Here is a 20,031-nt window from a genome sequence, read left to right as displayed (position 1 = left end):
AGGCTTTTATTGTCTCCTAAGAATTGCATGATCAGGGTGACAATTAAATGTCTCAAAAGTATCCAGCGTTCACGATACGAAACTGTGGTTGTGACACATCGTACTTTAGTGGCAGCAGTAGATGAACATAGAGAGTCCACAATCGGCACAGAAAAACGTCCGCATCAAGAAGACAGTGAGGATTTTTCTAAGAAACATGGTTGCATTTGGGATTAGATTTCCTCTGTGTTCTGAGATTCTGAGAGGCAGTGATGGGGGTGCAGCTTGCTTCGTTTAGCCCTTCAGCATTTTGAATGTCTGTAGATTTGATTTTCATATCTGACTTCTTTACGTACAAATAGGAGGTGCTTGCTGTCTGAAGTTTTGTACAAACTAAGCTTAAATTTGTATCTACATTAAGGACATTTCATGCTGACTTTAATATCTAGTGACTTAAAGCAATTTCCTTTAATTTGTTCATATTCTACTGTAAGGAAATGTGACTTGTGTGACTCCAATAAATACCATCTACCGATGGGAAGTTTCTTCCAGCGATCTCTATCTCTCATGTAACATCTGAGTTAACTGGCGCTAGTAAGTGTTCGAAGACAAACCAACAAAAATAACAAGTTCCAGAAATAAAATTTGATGAGATTTAATTTTATGTCAGATTCTATGCATTTTTAGTACAATTTATCAACACAATTCACCAAAAATGCCAACAAAAATAAATGTGAGTGGCTAAACTACATAAGTGTGAAATTGTTTGTGTCCAGGCATGACATGGAAGTGAGAAAGGACAAAGGGGTTGGGTTGACCGGGAGGCCAGTGGTAGATAAACCCCGAGACGTCTATTACATTCCTTGACCTACACATGTGGCCTTCTGGTCACATTGTCCTGCAGAAGAAGCTTTTCTACGCCAGTGCATATGTGTTACAAACCAGTGGAATCGAGGCTTCGAGGGAACGTGTCCAACACACGGTCCCTGATCCAACACACCTAAATCAAGTGGCTGAATTATCTCCTCAGTATGCAGCCAACTTGTCCAGAATCCTGTAAATGACCTGACTGTTTGACTTGGGTGTGTTGAAGCGCAGAGACACCTAAACGTTGCAGAACACAAGAGCTGAAGGCCACTGACGTATTACCAAATAGTTGCTGAGTGCCCTTGAGGATTTGCACAGATGTTTCATTCGTATGTGTTTTTCTGGAAACCCACCTGAGGAAGTGTTTTCTTTTTTTTCAATCTGCAAAGCAGCAGCAAAAACATAAAACACAACTTGAAATCACATCAAGTTATTTTGTTTCAAATGCATATGGTCTCCCTACAGCTTAACGTAGTCCTTCAACACTGAGGCGGACTATTAGTAAAGGGCAGCTAGAAGCAATGCCGTTGCTCCTTCGGGGTGAAAATTCTTTTTGCTAAGACTCCGCTTGCCTCTGTTTTTAATTAGATTCTGATATCAGCCCTTTCTCCTGTCCTCCCTTTCCCTCTTCAACATGCGTGAAATTGAACGGCATTATCTATTATTTATTCACCCTCTTTTGCTTATTGTTTCTCGTGGATGCCTTCGTTAAGCCACTTGCTGCTCTGCTGCCTGCGATATGATGCTCTGCTTCAACTGCCTCACTGTTTGGGCCCACCTCCTCTGCAGGTCTGAGTCCAACTCATTTGCTGGTGATGGTTGGGGAGCTATGGATTTTTTTTTTTCCCCCTTTCACCCAATGACAGCACGGTGAGGTGCTATGAGGGCTGAGTGCTAATGAGCTGACTCTGCATTGCCAGGGAAGACGCTCTCCAACAAAGACGGTGGTGGGGGGAGAATCATAGGACAGAGCAGTAGGCGATGCTCCAGCAGACAGGGGAAGTCAAGGGGCCGTTATGATCATGCCATGCAGGGGGTTAGAAGGACACAGCCACAGCAGTCAGTCAGATAAAGCTGTGGGCCAACAAAGTTAGCTGTTCCACCAAATGGAGGTCCTTGTTTATGTTTAACAGCAAAGAGAAGTGTTGTGCTCATCTCTTGTTTTTACATCTCTGCTTTATTCAAAGAGATATCAGTCAAAAGAAAGCCACACAATAACGTTTTTTTCCCCTTATCAACTTTTCTGGTATGATCATAAACATGCAAAATGGAAAAAAACAAGAAAGAATTTACCAAAAATTAAGTTCAACTTTTCTTACTTCCAATTAAATATGTGATACTATGATTGACATTAAACAGTTTTGAAGAGTTTTTTTTTTTTTTTTTTTTTTTATGCAGATCAGATAACTTTAGCAAGAGGACGACATGCTTAGAAACAGTGAGGGAGGTGCTGTCTTGTTTTAAAGGGGCAATATGACTAATCATACAGGGCGTCATGGATCAGGGGTGGCATGAGAGCTTAAAAAAATTAATTTGTTAAAGTTGAGACTACAATTTGGCAGTAAACTTAAGAGCTATTATACTGTTTTTGAATTAATCTGATCAAGATTTGTGCAAAAATATTAATCAAACTGCTAACACAACACTGAACAGCGATTCTTCAAAACCCAGTTTTTTTGAGATTGTGCTGTTTGTGAAGACACAAAAACAGCATTTCCATATTTGGGGAGACATTAAACTAACCTCAAAATTAAGACACTCACGAGAAAAATAAAAAATAAAACAAATATGTCGTTAAATAAATAAAATAACTTGAACTGGATTTACACTGATTCTACTGATTGCACTGTTGGACGTTTGTGGAAAAAACGAAAAAAGGAGAAAAAAGGTTACTTTCCTTAACCTTCTTCTGAACCCAATATTGTGTACTGTATGTTGAAACTTGGAAGGAGGGGCTCGTTCATGCAGGTACTGCCACTGTGACTGAGTGATGTAATATTACAACATGGAAAATTATGTGAGGTATGCTTTGAATATGTAGTGTTTTATAACAATAAACGCCGTCTATAAATAGATTTTCCACGGTGAGAAGATAAAGACCTTGCACAGGATTGTTATTTCCACTGAGACTTTCTCGATCCAAGAAGAGGTGATAAAAACTTGACTGCATGCCTGAACTCAGCTGCAATCTCCATAAAGCACACTTACATGCATGGGTGACCGAGAAGCTGTTGGACGACTCGAGATTGTCGACGTTGTAGTTGAGGTGGAAGGGTTTCTCGGTGGTGTTTTGATTGGTGTTGTAGAGTTGGACAGCAAACCTGAACGCGCTGTGCTCCTGCACCGTGGATCGCATGAACAGTCCCCCTTTGGAGAAATTCAAAACCAAGATCAGACAACTCTTACGGTGGCGTGCACAGTTCATCGCCAGCTTTCACCCTCGTTCTTCGGTCGCATCGCCAGGAACTCGGCGTGAACAAAGAAACTATTTGTAATTTACAGATTAACTCATGCGTTACTGATCGGTGCGCCGGTCTGGAACTCTTCGGAATTGAGAGACGACAAAATGTTGCCCGTCATCATCTGTAACCATTTCTGGTAGTTTTCAGCGAGAGCTGAAGCTTTGTTGTAGTTTTAAACCCAGCTGCTTTTAAGAATGCAGCGCCGGAAAATCAAGTTAGTCCGGCGTCATTGCGGAGAGCTCCGCATTCAGTTCCCAGTATAAAACTGCAGTCATGCATTATATTACGCAAACAACAATCAGCAGCTCGCCGAAACGAGCGGGACACTTACCGATGTTAATCTGATTCGGAAATCCGGCTAAGGTCTGGTCAAAGAGCCACAGCAAAAAGAAAACCACGCGTTGTGCCATTTTCTCCGACCTGATCTTTTCAACTCCTTAAAAGGCTCTGTCTAAGCAGATTCATATGTTCGGGGTGGATGCCGGGAGTAAATGGAAATCCAGTGGGTAGATGATGGTGGCTCACAGTGCACCAATTCATTCATTGAGGTGCAGCCCAGCTGCAGAACATTTTTTCTTTTTTTTTTTTTTTTTTTTTTTTTTTTTTTTTGCAACTAAGAAAGAGAGGCAGAGAAAGAGACGGAGAGGGAGGGGTGGTGGTGGGGGAAGATGAAGCTGATCTGAACTCTGATTGGATCCGTCGCGGCAGGCCAGTGTTGGTCAAACTTGATTTGACGTTAAATTAAAATTAAATATAAATAGATGAATAAAAAAATGAAAGAATAAAGCCTCAGCTTGCTAGATTACAACACCGCGGGAAGAGCGCTGCACTTGTCAATATTAACCCTGCGCTGACCGAGTCAATTAAATAATAAAATAAAATAAAAACCAGCAACAACAACACCACCGCAATCTTCCAGCTGTGACAGCTGCTGCATTGTCAGGATGCACAGAGAGGCGGCGTTTGCTCCTCCTGGAAGAACATGTGCAATTGTTTTTACACGGGGCGATCCCTCCAGATTACAAAGTTTGGATCACACTGGAGCTCAGAAAGCCACGAAGTTAAAGCAAAACCAGTAAAAGTGATTAAGGCAATGAAAAGTGTCCAATCTACGTTCACACAAGTAAACCAAGCATTCAGAACTTTGGAGGAGAGACGAAGAAGACGAAGAAGAAGAGAGCGTGGAGCTGTCCGTGGTGCTGAACGTAGATCTGAAGGCAAGCGAATGTTTTATTAACGTGGATCAAAAAATATATTGAATCAAATCAGAAAAGAGACCGTGACTAAATTATTATTTTCAAAACAGCACTTGTTTTACCACATTTAATAAAATTCTTACTATATATCAAATAAATAACATATAATAGATGTTGTGTGTTAAAATCTTCAAAATCTTCTGAAGATATATCACATAGGTAGGACTTTAGAAAACCGCATTACACTGTACCATACTCCCTTTAATAGGTGTCAGAATATTTGTCGATTTTAAATATTAATATTAATAGTATTATTTAAACATTTTCTCTCTTTTTTGCAATAAAGGCAAATAACATGTCTTTACATTTTTGTCATCATACAACTAGTTTACCTCAGAGTAGCACGTATGTTGTGAAGAAGAGGTAATGGGTTTTCAATATATTCTCAAAAAAAAAAAAAAAAAGAAAAGAAAATTGATTCCGGCCCCCAGAGTCAATAGAAACCTCATTTTGTTGTGATTACAGCTTTAATTCATTTGGTCAAGCTAGGATTTAAAAGAAAAAACACAAAACCCATCTCTCACAGGTCTGGTGGCTCTATTCAGAATACTGAGAACAGTACAGTTAAAATAATGGAGCCCGAAGGTTTACTGATGAAGATGCTTGTTTATCACGTTGACATTTCAATTCTGAATAGCACAAGAGGTCATTTATTTGAAGCCGTGTTGTTAATCATCCGAGGCAATGGACTAATTGTGTGACTTAGTCGTCAGGCAGCGGAGACTTCCTGACCTAGTCGGGGGTCAGAGTTGGCCAGTTTCTATAAAATTATTACATCTCTGGGGTTTAATATGCTGTGGGATTACATTGATTTCCTTGTCACATTGATATCCGCGTGTCAGAATTAAATTATATTGGCTGCTTGGATATAGAGACCGAAACCATTGTGCCGGTGTCGGTGCAGAGTGTGTCGACATTTTCACACCATCACACCACACCACTAGTTCAAGTGGGCACACGGTGACACCTTTAAAGGTGACTCAAAATAAAAGTTCATTCAAAAGACAGAGTACGCTGATTCCTTATCATGACTGAGGGTAATGAAAAAATTGAAAAAGGGAGAAAATGATTCCCCACCAAAGGAATTCACAACGTTGAGATAAGGCCTCGGCATAATTGATTTTAGATTATGGTGATTGCACTGTAATATTGGTAATGAGGGCATTTTTGCCACGCCGCATTATAATTGTTACCAGGGCTCGGTCTCTGCAGGAAGTCCATCCTCGTAAAAGTGCTAACATTCACATGTATTATCCACTACATGGCAACAAAATATTATGTTATCTGCAGTTTTAGCTTTTTCAAAACACACAAATGGATGTTACACAGACAAAGGTTTAATAAAATGACTGAAGATTGTCGTAGGGGAAGTTGCCTTTGTGCCTGAAGATGACGACGATTTGCAGCCTGTAGCCCAGACTCTCACCAGCAAGAATTAATCTTTTGCTCCCTCTGATCGCCTCTTAACACAACATGATAAGGTCTTCATCTCTGCCTGTTAGAGGGGACGTGAATGAATAAGTTTGAGGCTAGTGCAACATTCACAGAAGAAATGACAGTCCCTGCCTCCATTGCTAATCCAGAGGCAATGAGTGCCATTATTTTTAGGCTTGATTCGATGACGATTACTGGACAATTACTTTGTCATTTCGACATTTGAATCCTTCACTTTCTCGTAAGCACAGAGTGATCTTGACAAATGTGGGGTATAATGATGGATTTTTGAGGCAGATTCTGTCGTTCTCCTTAGGGCGCTGAGCATATTTGAAAAGTACAGAATTATAAGAGCCTATAATTATATAAAATACATCACATTAGGAATCCCTAAAAGAAGCTTAGGAGATGGTAGAAATATCTATAAATACCTTCTGTTCTCTTACATCTATACTAATGTTTCTACTTGCTAAATGTATGAAGCAACCTTTAACAGGTTTATTTGTGACATTTACAAGCAGGGCCGGCAGAAACTCCACATATTTTCAAAGAGAATGAGGTTTTTTAATGTCATTGTCATGCTAGAAGGTGAAAATTAGCCCGTTTCTTGAGTCTTTTGCCTTTAACTGGTTTTCTTTAAGCAACACCCTGTGCATGCAGATGAAACAAAGAGATATGTGCACATATGTTGTCACAGTCTGAAGTTAAATTAGAAGAAACGTCTCTTGTTTTAGGTTACCAAGAATTACACAAATTATTTCTATGCAGACGGCTCTATGAATGTAGCATTTTGCTTGCATTCAAATTGACAAATTGATGCTTACTAACTTTTGGAAGGCAGTTGCAGTTAACTTTATTTAGGGGTATCTGACTAAGTTATTCCACACAATGTTTGAAAGCCAAATATAATTTTTCTTCCACTTCACAGGTGTCTACTACTTTATGTTGAGCTTCCACAAGGAAAAAAAACGCATAAAAATAAATCAAAGACTGAGGCTTTTATTTGACAAACCATGAAAAAGTTTCCTGGTTAACTATTAAAGGAAATGACTCATGGGATGTACCAACATCATTGCCACACCACAAAAAAGGGATCCTACCTTAAACAGCATCATTAGGCTTTTATACAAACAGAGCAGGCAGTAACGAGGGGCTAAATTCGCAATATAGAAAAAGTGATTTTAAACAAGGTAATTTCCATTTTTCTCAAAAAAATGTGTTCCAATTTCAACCAGAGGAACCAAAGCCTTGAAACATCTTGCAAAGGGGCTTGCAAAAAGAAAAAACAAACAAACAAACAAAGAAAAAAAATAGTATCATAAGAATTAGTAAAGAAGATTACAAGAATGTCAGATTAGTAGAAACGTACTGTGATGACAACCAAGATGAGACTACATATAAAAATGACAGCCCAATCAAACAAGTTATATATACATATATATAAAAAAAAAAATTCCCTTCTCACCCACCGCGGGTGGTGATTCTTCTTCCTCTTAGCTCGGGTCCTCTACCAGAGGCCTGGGAGCTTGAGGGTTCTGCGCAGTATCTTGGCTGTGCCTAGGACTGCACATTTCTGGACTGAGATGTCTGATGTTGTTCCTGGGATCTGTTGTAGCCACTGTTCCAGTTTGGGGGTGACTGCCCCGAGGGTCCCGATGACCACAGGCACCACTGTGGTCTTCACCTTCCAGGCCCTCTCCAGTTCCTCCCTTAGGCCCTGGTATTTCTCTAGTTTCTCATGCTCCTTTTTCCTGATGTTGCAGTCACTTGGTATTGCCACATCCACCACAACGGCTTTCCTCTGCTGTTTATCCACCACGACTATGTCTGGTTGGTTCGCCCTCACCATTTTGTTCGCCCTCACCATTTTATATATGGTGAGGGCGAACACCCCTCACCATATATAGGGGTGGTGTTCGCCCCTATATATGGGCAAACACCACCCAACCTGAACTCATGATGGGAGTTCAGGTTATTTATTGTGTGTCACATCTTTACAAGGGCATCTGTGTGGGAGAGATGTGCATCTGTAGGACATTTTTTTTATTTATTTTTTTTTTATTTTTTTAAATCTCTGCATGCTTTTCGCTGTCTAGTCAAAAGAAGCAGCTGGCAATTCCATGTGAACTGGAGACATCACATGGCTGTGAACATCCTGCCTAGAACAGTGCTGGGAAGCAGCTCAGTGGGCCCTGCGGCACATGAGGATGCGACCGTTAGAAGTGGGAGAAAAAGCTGTTGTTTTGTCCAGGCAAAAAATATTTGTGGTTGTAAATTGACAGAATCTCTCTCCTTCATTTTTTTTTTTTTTGTCTTATTGAAATAAGAAAACAAGAGACATAAACAGCTTTTGTCTGTGATCAAAATAAGGCAACATGTAGCTGCATGGCGGACAGGTGAAGCAGGTTTTTTCACCAAAAATGACTCACTGTGGTACATCTGCTCTAACCCTTTTCGTGTTTAGCCACACTTTTGGCAAGTGCTTTGCAAACACCGAAACAGGTGTTTAAGTTATTTTTTTTCTCATCAAGTGCAGATTACCTCAGAGTTTTGAATTAATAAGCTGAAATGCATGATGACAGTACTGACAGGAGGGATAATTTCCTCTGGAAACGGCTTTTTCATTTCAGTGAAAACTTCTTTCAAGCACAGCTTTAAAAGCTTAACATCTGGCAAATTTGATATTTATCAGTTTTGTACTCTTTGATCCAGCCACGTCACGTCATATTTCAATTCCCTTTCGCTCACGTATGACTTGACTCACCTTTCAGTCTCGTTTTTATCGCCCTTTAGACTACTGCCTCCCATTAATCCTGTCCTGTTGAGGAACTAATTTCAGTAATCATAGAAACGGGTTCCTCTGGTGAAAGACATGTAATGAGAGGGGCTGAATTAGCATTGTAGGAAGGATGCGGTTAAACAAGCATTTTGCAGCTCAAACTCAATGATATTTGGAGAGCGCTTCCAAGAGCCCATCAGTCTCAGCCAGATGTTGGAGGCTGATAAGAGAGTCTGGTCTCCAGGAGCTCTTCTTTATTCTGTCAGTGCCTCATTCAGTGAGAGAAACTGTGGGTAGGCAGAGAGGTCTAGGGAGATAGAGACGCACTTAGCATTGTGACAGAGTTGCAGCGTTGTAAAGAACAATGGATCGAGCTGAACAGAAGATGTAAGAAATTGCAGAATACGAAATTATTATTTGATTGACTGAGCGACAGGACAATGTGATAGAGAATATGAATTATACACTCCACTTCAAGTGGCTAATATTCACCGTCTGCATGCTAATGAACACACGGCTCGTACGCTTTTGTTGATATAAACTATCATTACCTGGGTTATACAGACCTGACTTTATCAGCTACTGAGATTGACGGGCTTTAATCCCGGAACCACAGGACTGCAGCAGTAAACTCGCTGGGCAGCAGGAATCGTCACCACGTCACATCAAAGCTCTGACATTGCAGAACAGCTCCCCATCATCCTCCTCCTCCTCCTCTTCCTCCTCCCATTGCAAACACAAATATGTACAAAACAAAACATGTTTAAACACTATTACACATATTGACAATGTTTGTGTCTGCAGATGAATAACTGCCCCCTATATGTGCAAATATGCACATGTACTCAGAGGATTGAAACCTTTATGGAGAACATCAACTTAAAAAAATACAATGGGGTGGATTTAGTGTCCCTGTTCAACAAATTAAACACAGGCAGAAAACATATCCTACACATAATTCGAGGCGTTTTAATAATGTGGGTTCCACAAACCTGCTCATTTTAGAAACAATCAAAACATATCTACCGCTGCTAGAGGAGGCAACTGACTGCTCACTGAATTTAGCAACATCTATATTAAACACTAATGAACCCTATCATTACAATAATGAACTAATTAATAAAGTTAAATGTTTGCCTCGTGGCTAAAACTAATTAGTGTAGTAAACAATCAAATAAGTCATTGAGTAACTTTTGAGACAGTGGCTTATTTGAGTTTTGAGCTGCACTTTTCTTACTTCTTGCAGCAAACGGTTGCGCCGCAGTGCATCTTGACTTGAACATGAACAAAATGCCTGCTGAACAAGCACAGACTCAGAACTGCAGCATCCATGTTTAAACCGATATCTCTTTTATTTTTGTAGTGTTACGGATAAATCTAAAAACAGAAATCTTAATAATGCTGGTACAGTCATGCCAAAGAACATCTCCTGTGACCAAGTCAGTTTAGTATGACAACTGGGACTGAACAATTTGGCTATTGTCTTGATAATCAAGTGGTGCTGCAACTTGGGCACCACCTACCAGTTTTATTAATTATTGCATAATATATATATCTATATATATATATATATGAGTATGAATGTATACATAAAGACATTAATTTATGTCTTGGGATTAAATTAGTACTCTAATTTAACTTTATCAGTTTTACATTATTGAGGTAAAACTGAGCTGACTTTATTTGAAAACGTATTTTTATATGTTGTTGAAAACTAAAGGGCAAAAAAAACCACCCTCATAAACGTCGATTTAGGTTGTTTAGACTGATAACATTGGCCGATCAAGTCAAACTTTAGGTCTTTTCAATCATACTAAATTTGGACGGACGTCATCAAAAAGGAAGAGTTTAAGCCCAGTAGACAGAAGTGTGCTTCACTGCCAAAAACTGGGAGCTTGTTCAAGGGGAAAGGAGCCTGACAACTAAAAGATGTGCCTCCTTTTTAGAAACTCTAGGAACAAACCTGTCATCAAATGAAATATGATCTGTAAAAAGAGATGGAGCTTTATTATACAAAACTTTAAATGTAAAGGAGAGGCTTTTAAATTGTTTCCTGGATTTAACTGAGCGCCAGTGAGCAGAAGGCTTTTACGTAATTGTTTGGGCTTCCTCATTTTCTGGAGTTACAATAGAGAAGCGCTAACAAATTATAGATTTTTCACATTCGTTTAAGCTAAATAAGAACACTGGCGGGCTGACGTTTGTGGTCATGCAGTGTTTTCTAGGAGTAAAGCCTAAAAATTATACATTGCCCTTGGGCACATAGATGTCTGGAGATGGGGCTGAGTCTAAAGGAGGATGTAAAGTATATTTTTCCAACCAACGATATTCCACAAAGCAAAGGATGAAAGAAAAAAAAAACAACTAAAGTTAAATAGAATACTAACAGCGTATTACAAAAGTAGAAAAAGAGCACAATATGTTGTTGATTTGGGTCAGATTCCTCTGACCCAGTCCTTTCAAAACTAAAAAAGAGTGGCAAAGGTTGAGCAAGTTACATTGCCAAAGGAAAAAAAAAAAGAGTTGAAATCTAAAAACAATTCTTCAGCAGCAGCAGAAACGGTGACAACGGTTTCGATTCCTTTCCTGCTACATCTAACAAATAGGAAATCAGCTTTTTCTATTTATTGTGAAGGATTAATTGAGAGGTAAATTGGAAAGAAAGGTAAAGAAAATAACCTGTAATAGGTTTGTGATATTGTTAAGTAATTACAAAAGTGCCTTAATTGTACTTTTAGCTATTATGCCCATTACTACAAGTCTGCTAATGTGAACAAGAATTAGTTTGAATCATCATATTTTATTCTAAGAGTAAATGTTGAAAATTAGATCATTCAAACCGACGAACTTTAACAAAACTCTTTAACGAGGTCTTGTGTAGGCTAAACAGTGAGCGTGAGAACTGCATGCAAATCCTAATAATAACCGGAGGCAAAAGTATAAAAGCAAGTGAAATATTTATCTTTAAATAACAGACGTACATGTTTTCAGGCTCATGATATTAGCTTAATGGCACTCAATCATGTTTCCATTTCCAACAAACAAGAATCCATAAACACCGAATTCAAGGTCAAGCTTTTTAAGGAAGCAACCCACTGAAGCTTGAAGCGCATGATAAATGGCAAATATTCTCTAGTCTGTGTTGTACCTCTTGAACAGGAAAATTTAATGAAACATTAATTTACTGAGGTAATTAATATTGCATGTCATTTAATGACTGGGGGAGAGGTGCAGAGGAGAGGAAAGTGGTCAGAAGGTAGTAAACATTTTTTTTTGGTTAATATTCTGCTGCTTCCTCTGCACCAAAGCCTCTGCTGTTTGTTGATCCCACACACACTGCAATGCTTCCCTTATCCTATTGTTAGCTGATTCTGCCATACCTGCAATTAAATTTCCAAAGTCGGTGGAGCGTAGCTAATTACTGCCAAGCAAATGGTCCAATTTTTTTCTTAAATGCAAATAATGCCTCCGTGTGCTTCAATAGTTTAGGAGGCCATAATACAGGGAACTAGGGGAAGCACACACTGTCAATCAATATGAGATTGGATTAGTAATACAATGTAATGTCAGCTTCTTCTTCAGCACTCATTTGACAGATGGAAACGTAATCAAGCCAATGCACTGCACACAAGGGGACAGGTCAAAATGACATAACTATTTTTTTTTGTTTTGTTTTCATCTGAATAAAAAAATAACCCAACTGTAACTCAAATGCAGCATTTCTCACTGACGGTTCAGAAAAGTGCCAAAACTGGGCATGAAAAAAAAACCCAAAAACTGAAGCACTTTTTAAAAATCACCTCCTCTCCCTGAAAATATGAATTTTAATATAAAATTTCCTCAATTTTGAGACACATTTGACTGTTTTCATGTGGTGTGCTGTCAGCGGCTATGGTGGGTGGTATAGGAAATAAGAAGCAGTGCTCACTTTGGCATACAAGTGCTGCTATAATTAGAATGTCTGCAAGGCCTATAAACATCACCTGTGGGGCAAAGAGGCCTTCAGAATTACCTCTGTGTGGTGTGACTCTGCAGTGGCCGAGCTACAGATGCCGGCCAGGTCCAAAAAGGTTCAAATGTTTCCTGAAAAACAGATTGTAGAAACATACAGCCACATTTTCTACATGGTTGAAATTCTTCCTTAAAAAAACAAAACAAAAAAACAAAGAGCATTCAGTATCTTGCAAAAGTGCCCACACACCTTAAACTTTTCACATTTATTAAATTGGCATTTAAAACACACACCATTATTTCATGTGGATTTTTTTGGATACATGTTCAGTTCTGATGCATAGGCCACATAGGCAGTTGCCTAGCACCTGCTACTGAAGGGCTTTTATTATTCTGTTTATTTACTACAGGTTTCTAAAAAAAAAAGCTAAACATTCAAAGAAGAGCTGAGTTTGAAAAGCGAGATTAAATTACAAAGAGGTGCACTTGTAAACACTAATGAAAAAATTTAAATCCATTGTTTACAATGGATTTTATGTAGGGTTATCAGACTGAAGAGGTCTGAATAAAAATGCACACTTAAGATTTTTATTTGTAAAACAAACTGAAATCCATACGTTTTCCTTCACCTTGACAAATTGTGCACTACCTTGACTTGGTCTGTCAAACAGAATCACACTGAAATGTGTTTAAGTTTGCAATTGTAATGAAAGGAAATATGGATAAAACCGAATGGGTATGAATACTTCTGCAAGTCACTGTAACTATTCCGAATACTGAAATGACAGCACGTCTAAAACGTTAGAACTGAGGAAGTTCTGGCACTTTTGTCAAATTGACTCCAACAGAATCATTCCAAAGTACTCATGGTTTCCCGTTTTCACTACGTTGCATCACATTCCCTTTTAAAAGCTCCGCACGTGTGGTTCTGAAAACCAAGAAGCCTCACTTGCTGCAGAGTGAAATATTTTCCCATGCTTGCTCAGAGCTTGTATTGTTTCTAGACTTTGCATTTCAAAACGCAGCCCTAAACGACAGAACGAAGAGCTATTGCAAAGACATGCTGCAAATCCATGACATGGTGAGTACTTCTTTAACACAATTATAAAAAAAACAAGGACTGTGTTTTATAGATGGGGAGCAAATGGTTACAATTAGCATCAGCTGATGGTGACGTCGTAGTTCTTGCAGATAAAGCTATCCTGAGGATAAAAAAGGCAATGGACACATGTTGTGATTGATTTGTAAAGTGCCCCCATCTCTTTGTGAATGGTGCAGGATCGGCCTCTGCACACATTGAATGATTCAGATATTGAGTCGAGCAATGCATGACTCATTTCCTGAGGTAAGTAGCAGAAGCACAGATGTTATTTATTTTTCTAAGCGACTCCAGGAAAATGAAAAGATATTTTTATTATTTTTTTTATTTTTAATTAAAACACTACACATTAACTTTGACTTCTCGCTTATCCCTGATGTGATTTGTTGGAAGATTTTTTTTTTTTTTTTTTTTTTTACTCATAATGTGACTTTAAAGCAGAGACACAAGATAAGCTGAAACTCAAAGAAGCCATCGCCGTGGCAAAGCAAGACTTTGAAAGCAATTTCTTTTGGTTTATTTTTAACAACCCATGTTATAATGACATTTCTATACACAGTCCAGTTTGTCACAATTTTTTTTTCTCCTTTCCTGAACACCACATTCCTCTTAGAGTCATTAAATTTTCACATATCTCCTTTTTTTTTTCATTCCTTACAGAGATAAGTGCACTGGATGTGTCATCCGTATGATCCAATCCACTTTGACAGTAGCCTTTATAGCTGAGCTGGGCTGGCACTGCATGAAGGCATGTCCTTGAAGAATGCTCTGTATTTTTATTTTTATTTTTTATTTTTTTACGTTTATCCCGACCGGTACTGGAGCCACGACAGCAATGGCAATAAAACACCTCATTTATGTGACATGAAAGGCAATGATTAGTAAAGACAGCTAAAGTGGTGACAACAAAGGCAGCGGAAACCCACAAAAGAAAGGTGGGGGGTAGATCCGTCTCAGATCAAACAAATGGGCCTGTCACTGAAAGGGAAAGCTGAACTTTATTCTCTGCTGTCCATTCAGTTAACCCAGATTTCTGCTTAAAGTTGTTTAGAAAAATTCAGCTGGGTATAAACTTATTATGACAGAGTCCATGGCTTCTTAAAAAGTCCATGCAGGTGGTGGGTAGAGCAACCTCTTGATTGATGCGTTTAGCTGCGTGTTTGCTCTGCTTCACCAAGGGATTTCCAGTAGAATATCTAAGCTATAACAAATTGCCCACAGTTATAAGATTCATCATTGTCAGATGCTCTTTTCTCCTCCTTTCTATAGGTCATCATCCTTCCCCCAAAACAGGAATTCTCTGAGAATATGGCACACTTATTTTAAACCTCCTCACCTGACATTTTAAAAGGTTAAGCTCCTTGGAAAGGCCAAGCTAATTAAATAATTTCTCCTCAAAGAGAAGAAAAAGCTAGCTAATCACCACCGAGACATATCCCGCCCATATTACATGATCACTTAGACGCACTTCAGAAAAGGCTGCGGAGTGTGTCAGATTCACCAGAGTTTCTGTTTCCTATGCTTCACCTGTTGTCATTAAAAGTTCAAGCAAAAATAAAAAGGTTCCTGGATAAGGTAATTAGACTGGAAGCTAAACAATGATGTGGACGTAATCACAAATCACCCGTTCATTAGCTTCGGTAACCAAAGCTACATGATTATAAAGGTTTAGATTTTGCTAAACACAAAAGTAATGAAAGTATAGTTCAATTAAGTAAGTAACTTGTTAGGTTTTTAGCATATCGCCGTCTGTGAGAAACTTCTATGTATGTTATCACATTAGTGTGTCCCTAACAGATAGGTAAATTTAGTCTTACCAAAAATATATAAAAATTCAGTGATGCTTCTGGTACGCTTGAGACAGAAGCGAGTTCATTTTTGCTTGTGTGCAACTATGGCAAAAAGAGAGAGTTGGCCTATCGCTGAAGCTATTCAAGGCAAAAATACCATCTCCAAACATGTTACAGCAATCATGTATGTTCTCAATGCTGTCATGGCATGTAGTCCTCATTTCTAAAAGCCACAGGAATGATCAGGAGTTTCTCAAACACTCGAGAGCCGAATTGGTAAATAGCACTTTGCACCAATTTGACAACTATATTTCTTGTCAAGATGTAATATTCATCAAAATGTTTATTGGCACAAAGAGTTTTTGAATTTTAAATGTTGCTTATTTTGTCTGGTTAAGATGGGATTAACTGCAATTAATTATTTTTTTACAGACACTGCAAGTAACTCGAATAACTCGACTTAATCAAGTCCCAGCACTATTTTCTTCATCACTATTGCCATCTTTTTTATATATATAATACTCTTGCTTAATTTTGTCCTTCAGCTCCAGGAAATAATATCTTGCATACATGACAGTGCTGATAAAAAGATTCCAGTTCCTTTGAACATATAATTCTATTCTAAATATAGATAATACTTACTGATGTAATTAGCTTGTAACTAAATCGTTCTGGTTTCATAAAGTTTCAGTCACTGGACTGTTTCACAGTCAAGTAACAACAGTGCAAAGAAAAACAGTAGCAAAGAAAACACACCTTGAAGACTAATTCATGCATGAAGTTGAATTTTTAACCGTAAATGTATTTTATTGGGATTTATATAAGATGGATCAAGCCTTGGCAGTGAATATGGCGTTGACAATGTATATGAAAAAAAACTATTCTTGCTTAATTTCATCCCTCAACTCCAGGAAGTAATATCTTGAACACATCATAGATTGATTACAGAAAGATTACTGCTCATATTACATGAACTTATAAAACAAACAAGCAAAAAAAGGATTAGTATCACATTGCTGTTTCCTCATTCTGTCTGGAAATAAGGACTGTGTGACAAAATGTTAACCATTTAATATTCCTAAAAAGAGAGAGAACTAGCACTCCTTCTACCGCACCAGTTTATCAAATTGCTGCTCGTCTAAATTGTTGGACATCGGCACTGCCGCTGCGGCTGCTGATGTGGCAAATTTGCAAAGAACCAAATACGTGATCATGATCTCGATATTTTCACCACGACATTGTGTTCCACCCTTTGCATAATGGGATGCATTAGCATGATTAGGATCAGGACAGGAGCGATAATGCCCAGCGCGGCTTGTGTGATTCCAGAATTTGACACAGCAGGTTATGATATAAGACTGTATCCAATCAGACAGGAAGGAAAGGATGGACAAGGCAGCTGCACTAATGCAAAGTGACACTCAGTCCCTCAGCGGCTCTTCTAGTGGCCCACACGTAGTCGGGTAACACAGGGTAGTGTGAAGGGCAAAGGGTTGCAGGTTCACTTAACCACTTCCTCTGGTCAGACGTGTTTTATTCATTGCACTAGCAGTACTAAAACATCAGGAATGCACTAAATATAGCTTGTTGTTTTCTATTTAGCGGGTGCATTGTATGTAATTGCTCTCTCTGTGTGAAAATCCCGAGTTATCATTCTGCTTAAGAGTGAAAAAGCTCCTCTATTTTGAGCCCTGCGACCCCACACGTAGAGACAGTAAACAAAGTGAAACATGGAACTGCAGAGCATGACTGTAATAAAAGTGCAGGTAGGTGTTTAGCCGAGTGACAGTATTCATTTGTCATCCTGCAGACTTCTGTCGGTTGACTGTGAAGAGCTCAGGAGTGCGGGTTATGTGCTGTTGTCTCTGTGTGCATTTTCAAGGAAGCACAAAGGAAAGAGAGTGCTTGTGGCGAAGATGCTTCAATCTAAAACCCCATTCTGCAGTAACACTCAGTAAGGAGAAATAATGAAAAGGAGGCTTTTATCTGTGACCTTGACCTGAAGCCATCAGGAGAGGACTGGATGCTGTCACTTTGCACTTCATTAAATAAAAATGTCAATAAAGAATAAAATCACATTTATTTTTTTATTTTTTTTATAAAATTTTTTTGCATGCACTGAAGGTATTTACTTTCTTATAAATCTTTGTTTTATTTGTTTCTAGCTGGTCCAGTCTCATAAAATATCACATTCACTATATTAAGGCAGCACCGCCGAGAGACTATTCATGCCTTGCTGTAAAGCACTCAGGTGTTATATAACAAGCCCTGCAGTGGCTGTGAGCCCCAATGAGACTCCTGATACATTTTGAAATTGGGCACTTCAACGCTCAGAAACTAAAAGATGACTTTTTTCCCCTCCAATTTAATCTTTTGATGTGATGCACAGAGCAAGGCTGCATCAAGTGATTTGTGTGGACTGTGTTCAGCAAATTTGTTCAATACATTTACGTTTCCTTACACCCTTGTTTTGTTAAGTTTAATTAACTAATTTAAATGTTAGACGTTAAAGCTAGTATGTTGTCTTTTCTTCTCCTTAACTAGCAGTTTAGCAACAAAAAAATAAACATTGATGGGCACTGGATATAGGAAACATCGCTACTTTGACCACGTGTGCATCTAGATTGATGATGTCACACAAGACACAACAAATGCACAGTGAGCCGAAAGGTTGGCGGTCTGCTGGTGATAAGAAACATTGCAGCAAACAACAAATAATTGAGGTGGTATTTGTCGGACCTTTGCCCAGAGGATACCATACAAATGAATAAAAACACCGTGAAGATTAGACAGATCAAGTGTGTGTTGAAACAGCTTTTTATACTGTGGTTCAAACATTTCCATCTGATTGGTGTCTTTGCATGTTTTACCACCCATGTTCACTTGTATTGCATTGATTAGTAAATGTAGTGCATCCAACTTAGTTTGGAATAGATACAATCCAACATGGAGGATACAAATACTGAAAACATTTTTTTTTTTTATCCTAGCTAGATCAGTGGGTATCTTTGTAGCCATTTAAATATTAATGTAATTTTTTGCAAACGATTAAGTGTTAATGTGCATCCACATGACGAAACAGAGCATGTGAATGCTTCGAATGAAGCAGGAAACACTGTTTATTTGAGTGAGAGAGGCACGTACAGCTTATAGAGAGAGAAATGCACCTATGACATCACTGTTTCAAAAAAAAGTGTGGCTAGCATGCACAGAATAAAACATGGAACCGGTGTTTTGATTTTCCACTTTCGGCCCCAGTCCAGTTCTCAAAGATTATTACCCTGCATCTATTCCTTGCATCCCTTCTTCAACTCACCTGAATCAAATGAATAACTTGTTAGCAGTCCTCTGACAGACTGCAGGCTGATGAAAGAATTCCTCCTCATTTCCTTCTGGCAGAGATAAACCTAAAAATTAAAGGAGAGTAGCTGGTGAGGTCTGGGCTTGGGCACCAATGATGTATTCTCATCCCTACATTGTGTAATTTCATTAAGCTGTTAATTTTTAATGAAATGTACTAATATATATATATTTATATATATTAGAGGACCAACTCAATAATGAGACACATTCTGAGTTAAGAAAGAACAAACTACTATTCAGTAGTCTCTAGAGTTGTGTGGTTATGACATTATAGTTATTTGTAAATGAAAAATAAACGACAACTCTTACAGTGTCCAAATCAGATACGTGAAACCCGATTACATCACACATTGCAACAGCACTACATTTACATTTGTTAACTTAACCTAGACTCCTTAAATCCTAAAGAATGTCAAATAAGCAGTAAAAATGTCTAATAAGTGACCCCACAGCTTTTAGAACCAAACCTGTTACGTTATTCATTAAATAAATCAGTCTAATTGTCTGTGACTCATAAATGATCGCCATTGTAATGCATGTCTTTTCAGACTCTGACATCTCAGCCAGGTCTTACCTAGTTGAAAATGCCTTCGGGGTTACAGTGTCTTCAAGATATCACAGATCATTGACATAAGTGCATCTAAAGTGGAGACTTTTCATTCCCAGGATGGGAATGTCTCTTTTTGCAGCACTTCACAGAGTGTCTATTTTGGTTTATCGCCTAAAGATGTTGTGAAGACGGTAAACAAGGAAAACCGGGCAACAGCATAGAACCAGCCTGAGATCCTTCAAAGACTCAGGTTTTACACGCTAACATACTGAAGCAACGTAAATATGTGCCTTTTATATTTTATAACTAACCATATTAGTTCTCTAATATGCAGCAAATTACATCATAACAACAACATGCCCTAGTTTGTTTTTCTTTATCCACCAAGTGGGGATTTTGTTTTCATCAACTTCTTTTAAAACACAATCAGCATTTGCTCACTCGTCAGACTGACTTATCCCTAAACATCTGGATTTTTGCTACTTAGTTTTTCTTTGCTAT

The 20,031-nt window shown here is 38.5% G+C and overlaps 1 protein-coding gene and 1 long non-coding RNA gene across 7 annotated transcripts in view; both read right to left on the bottom strand.

The window, feature by feature from the left end:
• gria3b (glutamate receptor, ionotropic, AMPA 3b) overlaps window positions 1–3,907 on the bottom strand; it is a 99,847-nt gene extending 95,940 nt beyond the window's left edge. For 4 of the 6 annotated variants that reach the window (XR_006371611.1, XR_006371610.1, XM_044126664.1 and 1 more), the window contains exons 1-2: window positions 3,640–3,907; window positions 3,055–3,213 (exon numbers count right to left, since the gene is read on the bottom strand). Coding sequence is in view for 4 of the 6 variants with exons in the window: in XM_044126664.1 (XP_043982599.1) it covers window positions 3,055–3,213; window positions 3,640–3,718 (238 nt within the window). In the remaining 2 variants the exon portion in view is untranslated. The remainder of the gene's footprint in view (window positions 1–3,054; window positions 3,214–3,639) is intronic. The other 2 variants (XM_044126663.1, XM_044126662.1) reach the window with 1 other exon arrangement.
• Window positions 3,908–8,354: 4,447 nt separating this feature from the next.
• Window positions 8,355–12,865, bottom strand: LOC122836898. The gene is made up of 3 exons (XR_006371659.1): window positions 12,790–12,865; window positions 9,344–9,500; window positions 8,355–9,084 (listed from the first exon to the last, which is right to left on the bottom strand). It is a non-coding gene; the product is annotated as an uncharacterized LOC122836898 (long non-coding RNA).
• Window positions 12,866–20,031: the final 7,166 nt, after the last annotated feature.

This window comes from Gambusia affinis, linkage group LG09 (assembly GCF_019740435.1).
Source record: "Gambusia affinis linkage group LG09, SWU_Gaff_1.0, whole genome shotgun sequence".
In the NCBI taxonomy this organism is placed as follows: Eukaryota; Metazoa; Chordata; class Actinopteri; order Cyprinodontiformes; family Poeciliidae; genus Gambusia; species Gambusia affinis.
The sequence above is the reverse complement of the archived record's forward strand: the minus strand, read 5'-3'. Positions and strand labels throughout refer to the sequence as shown.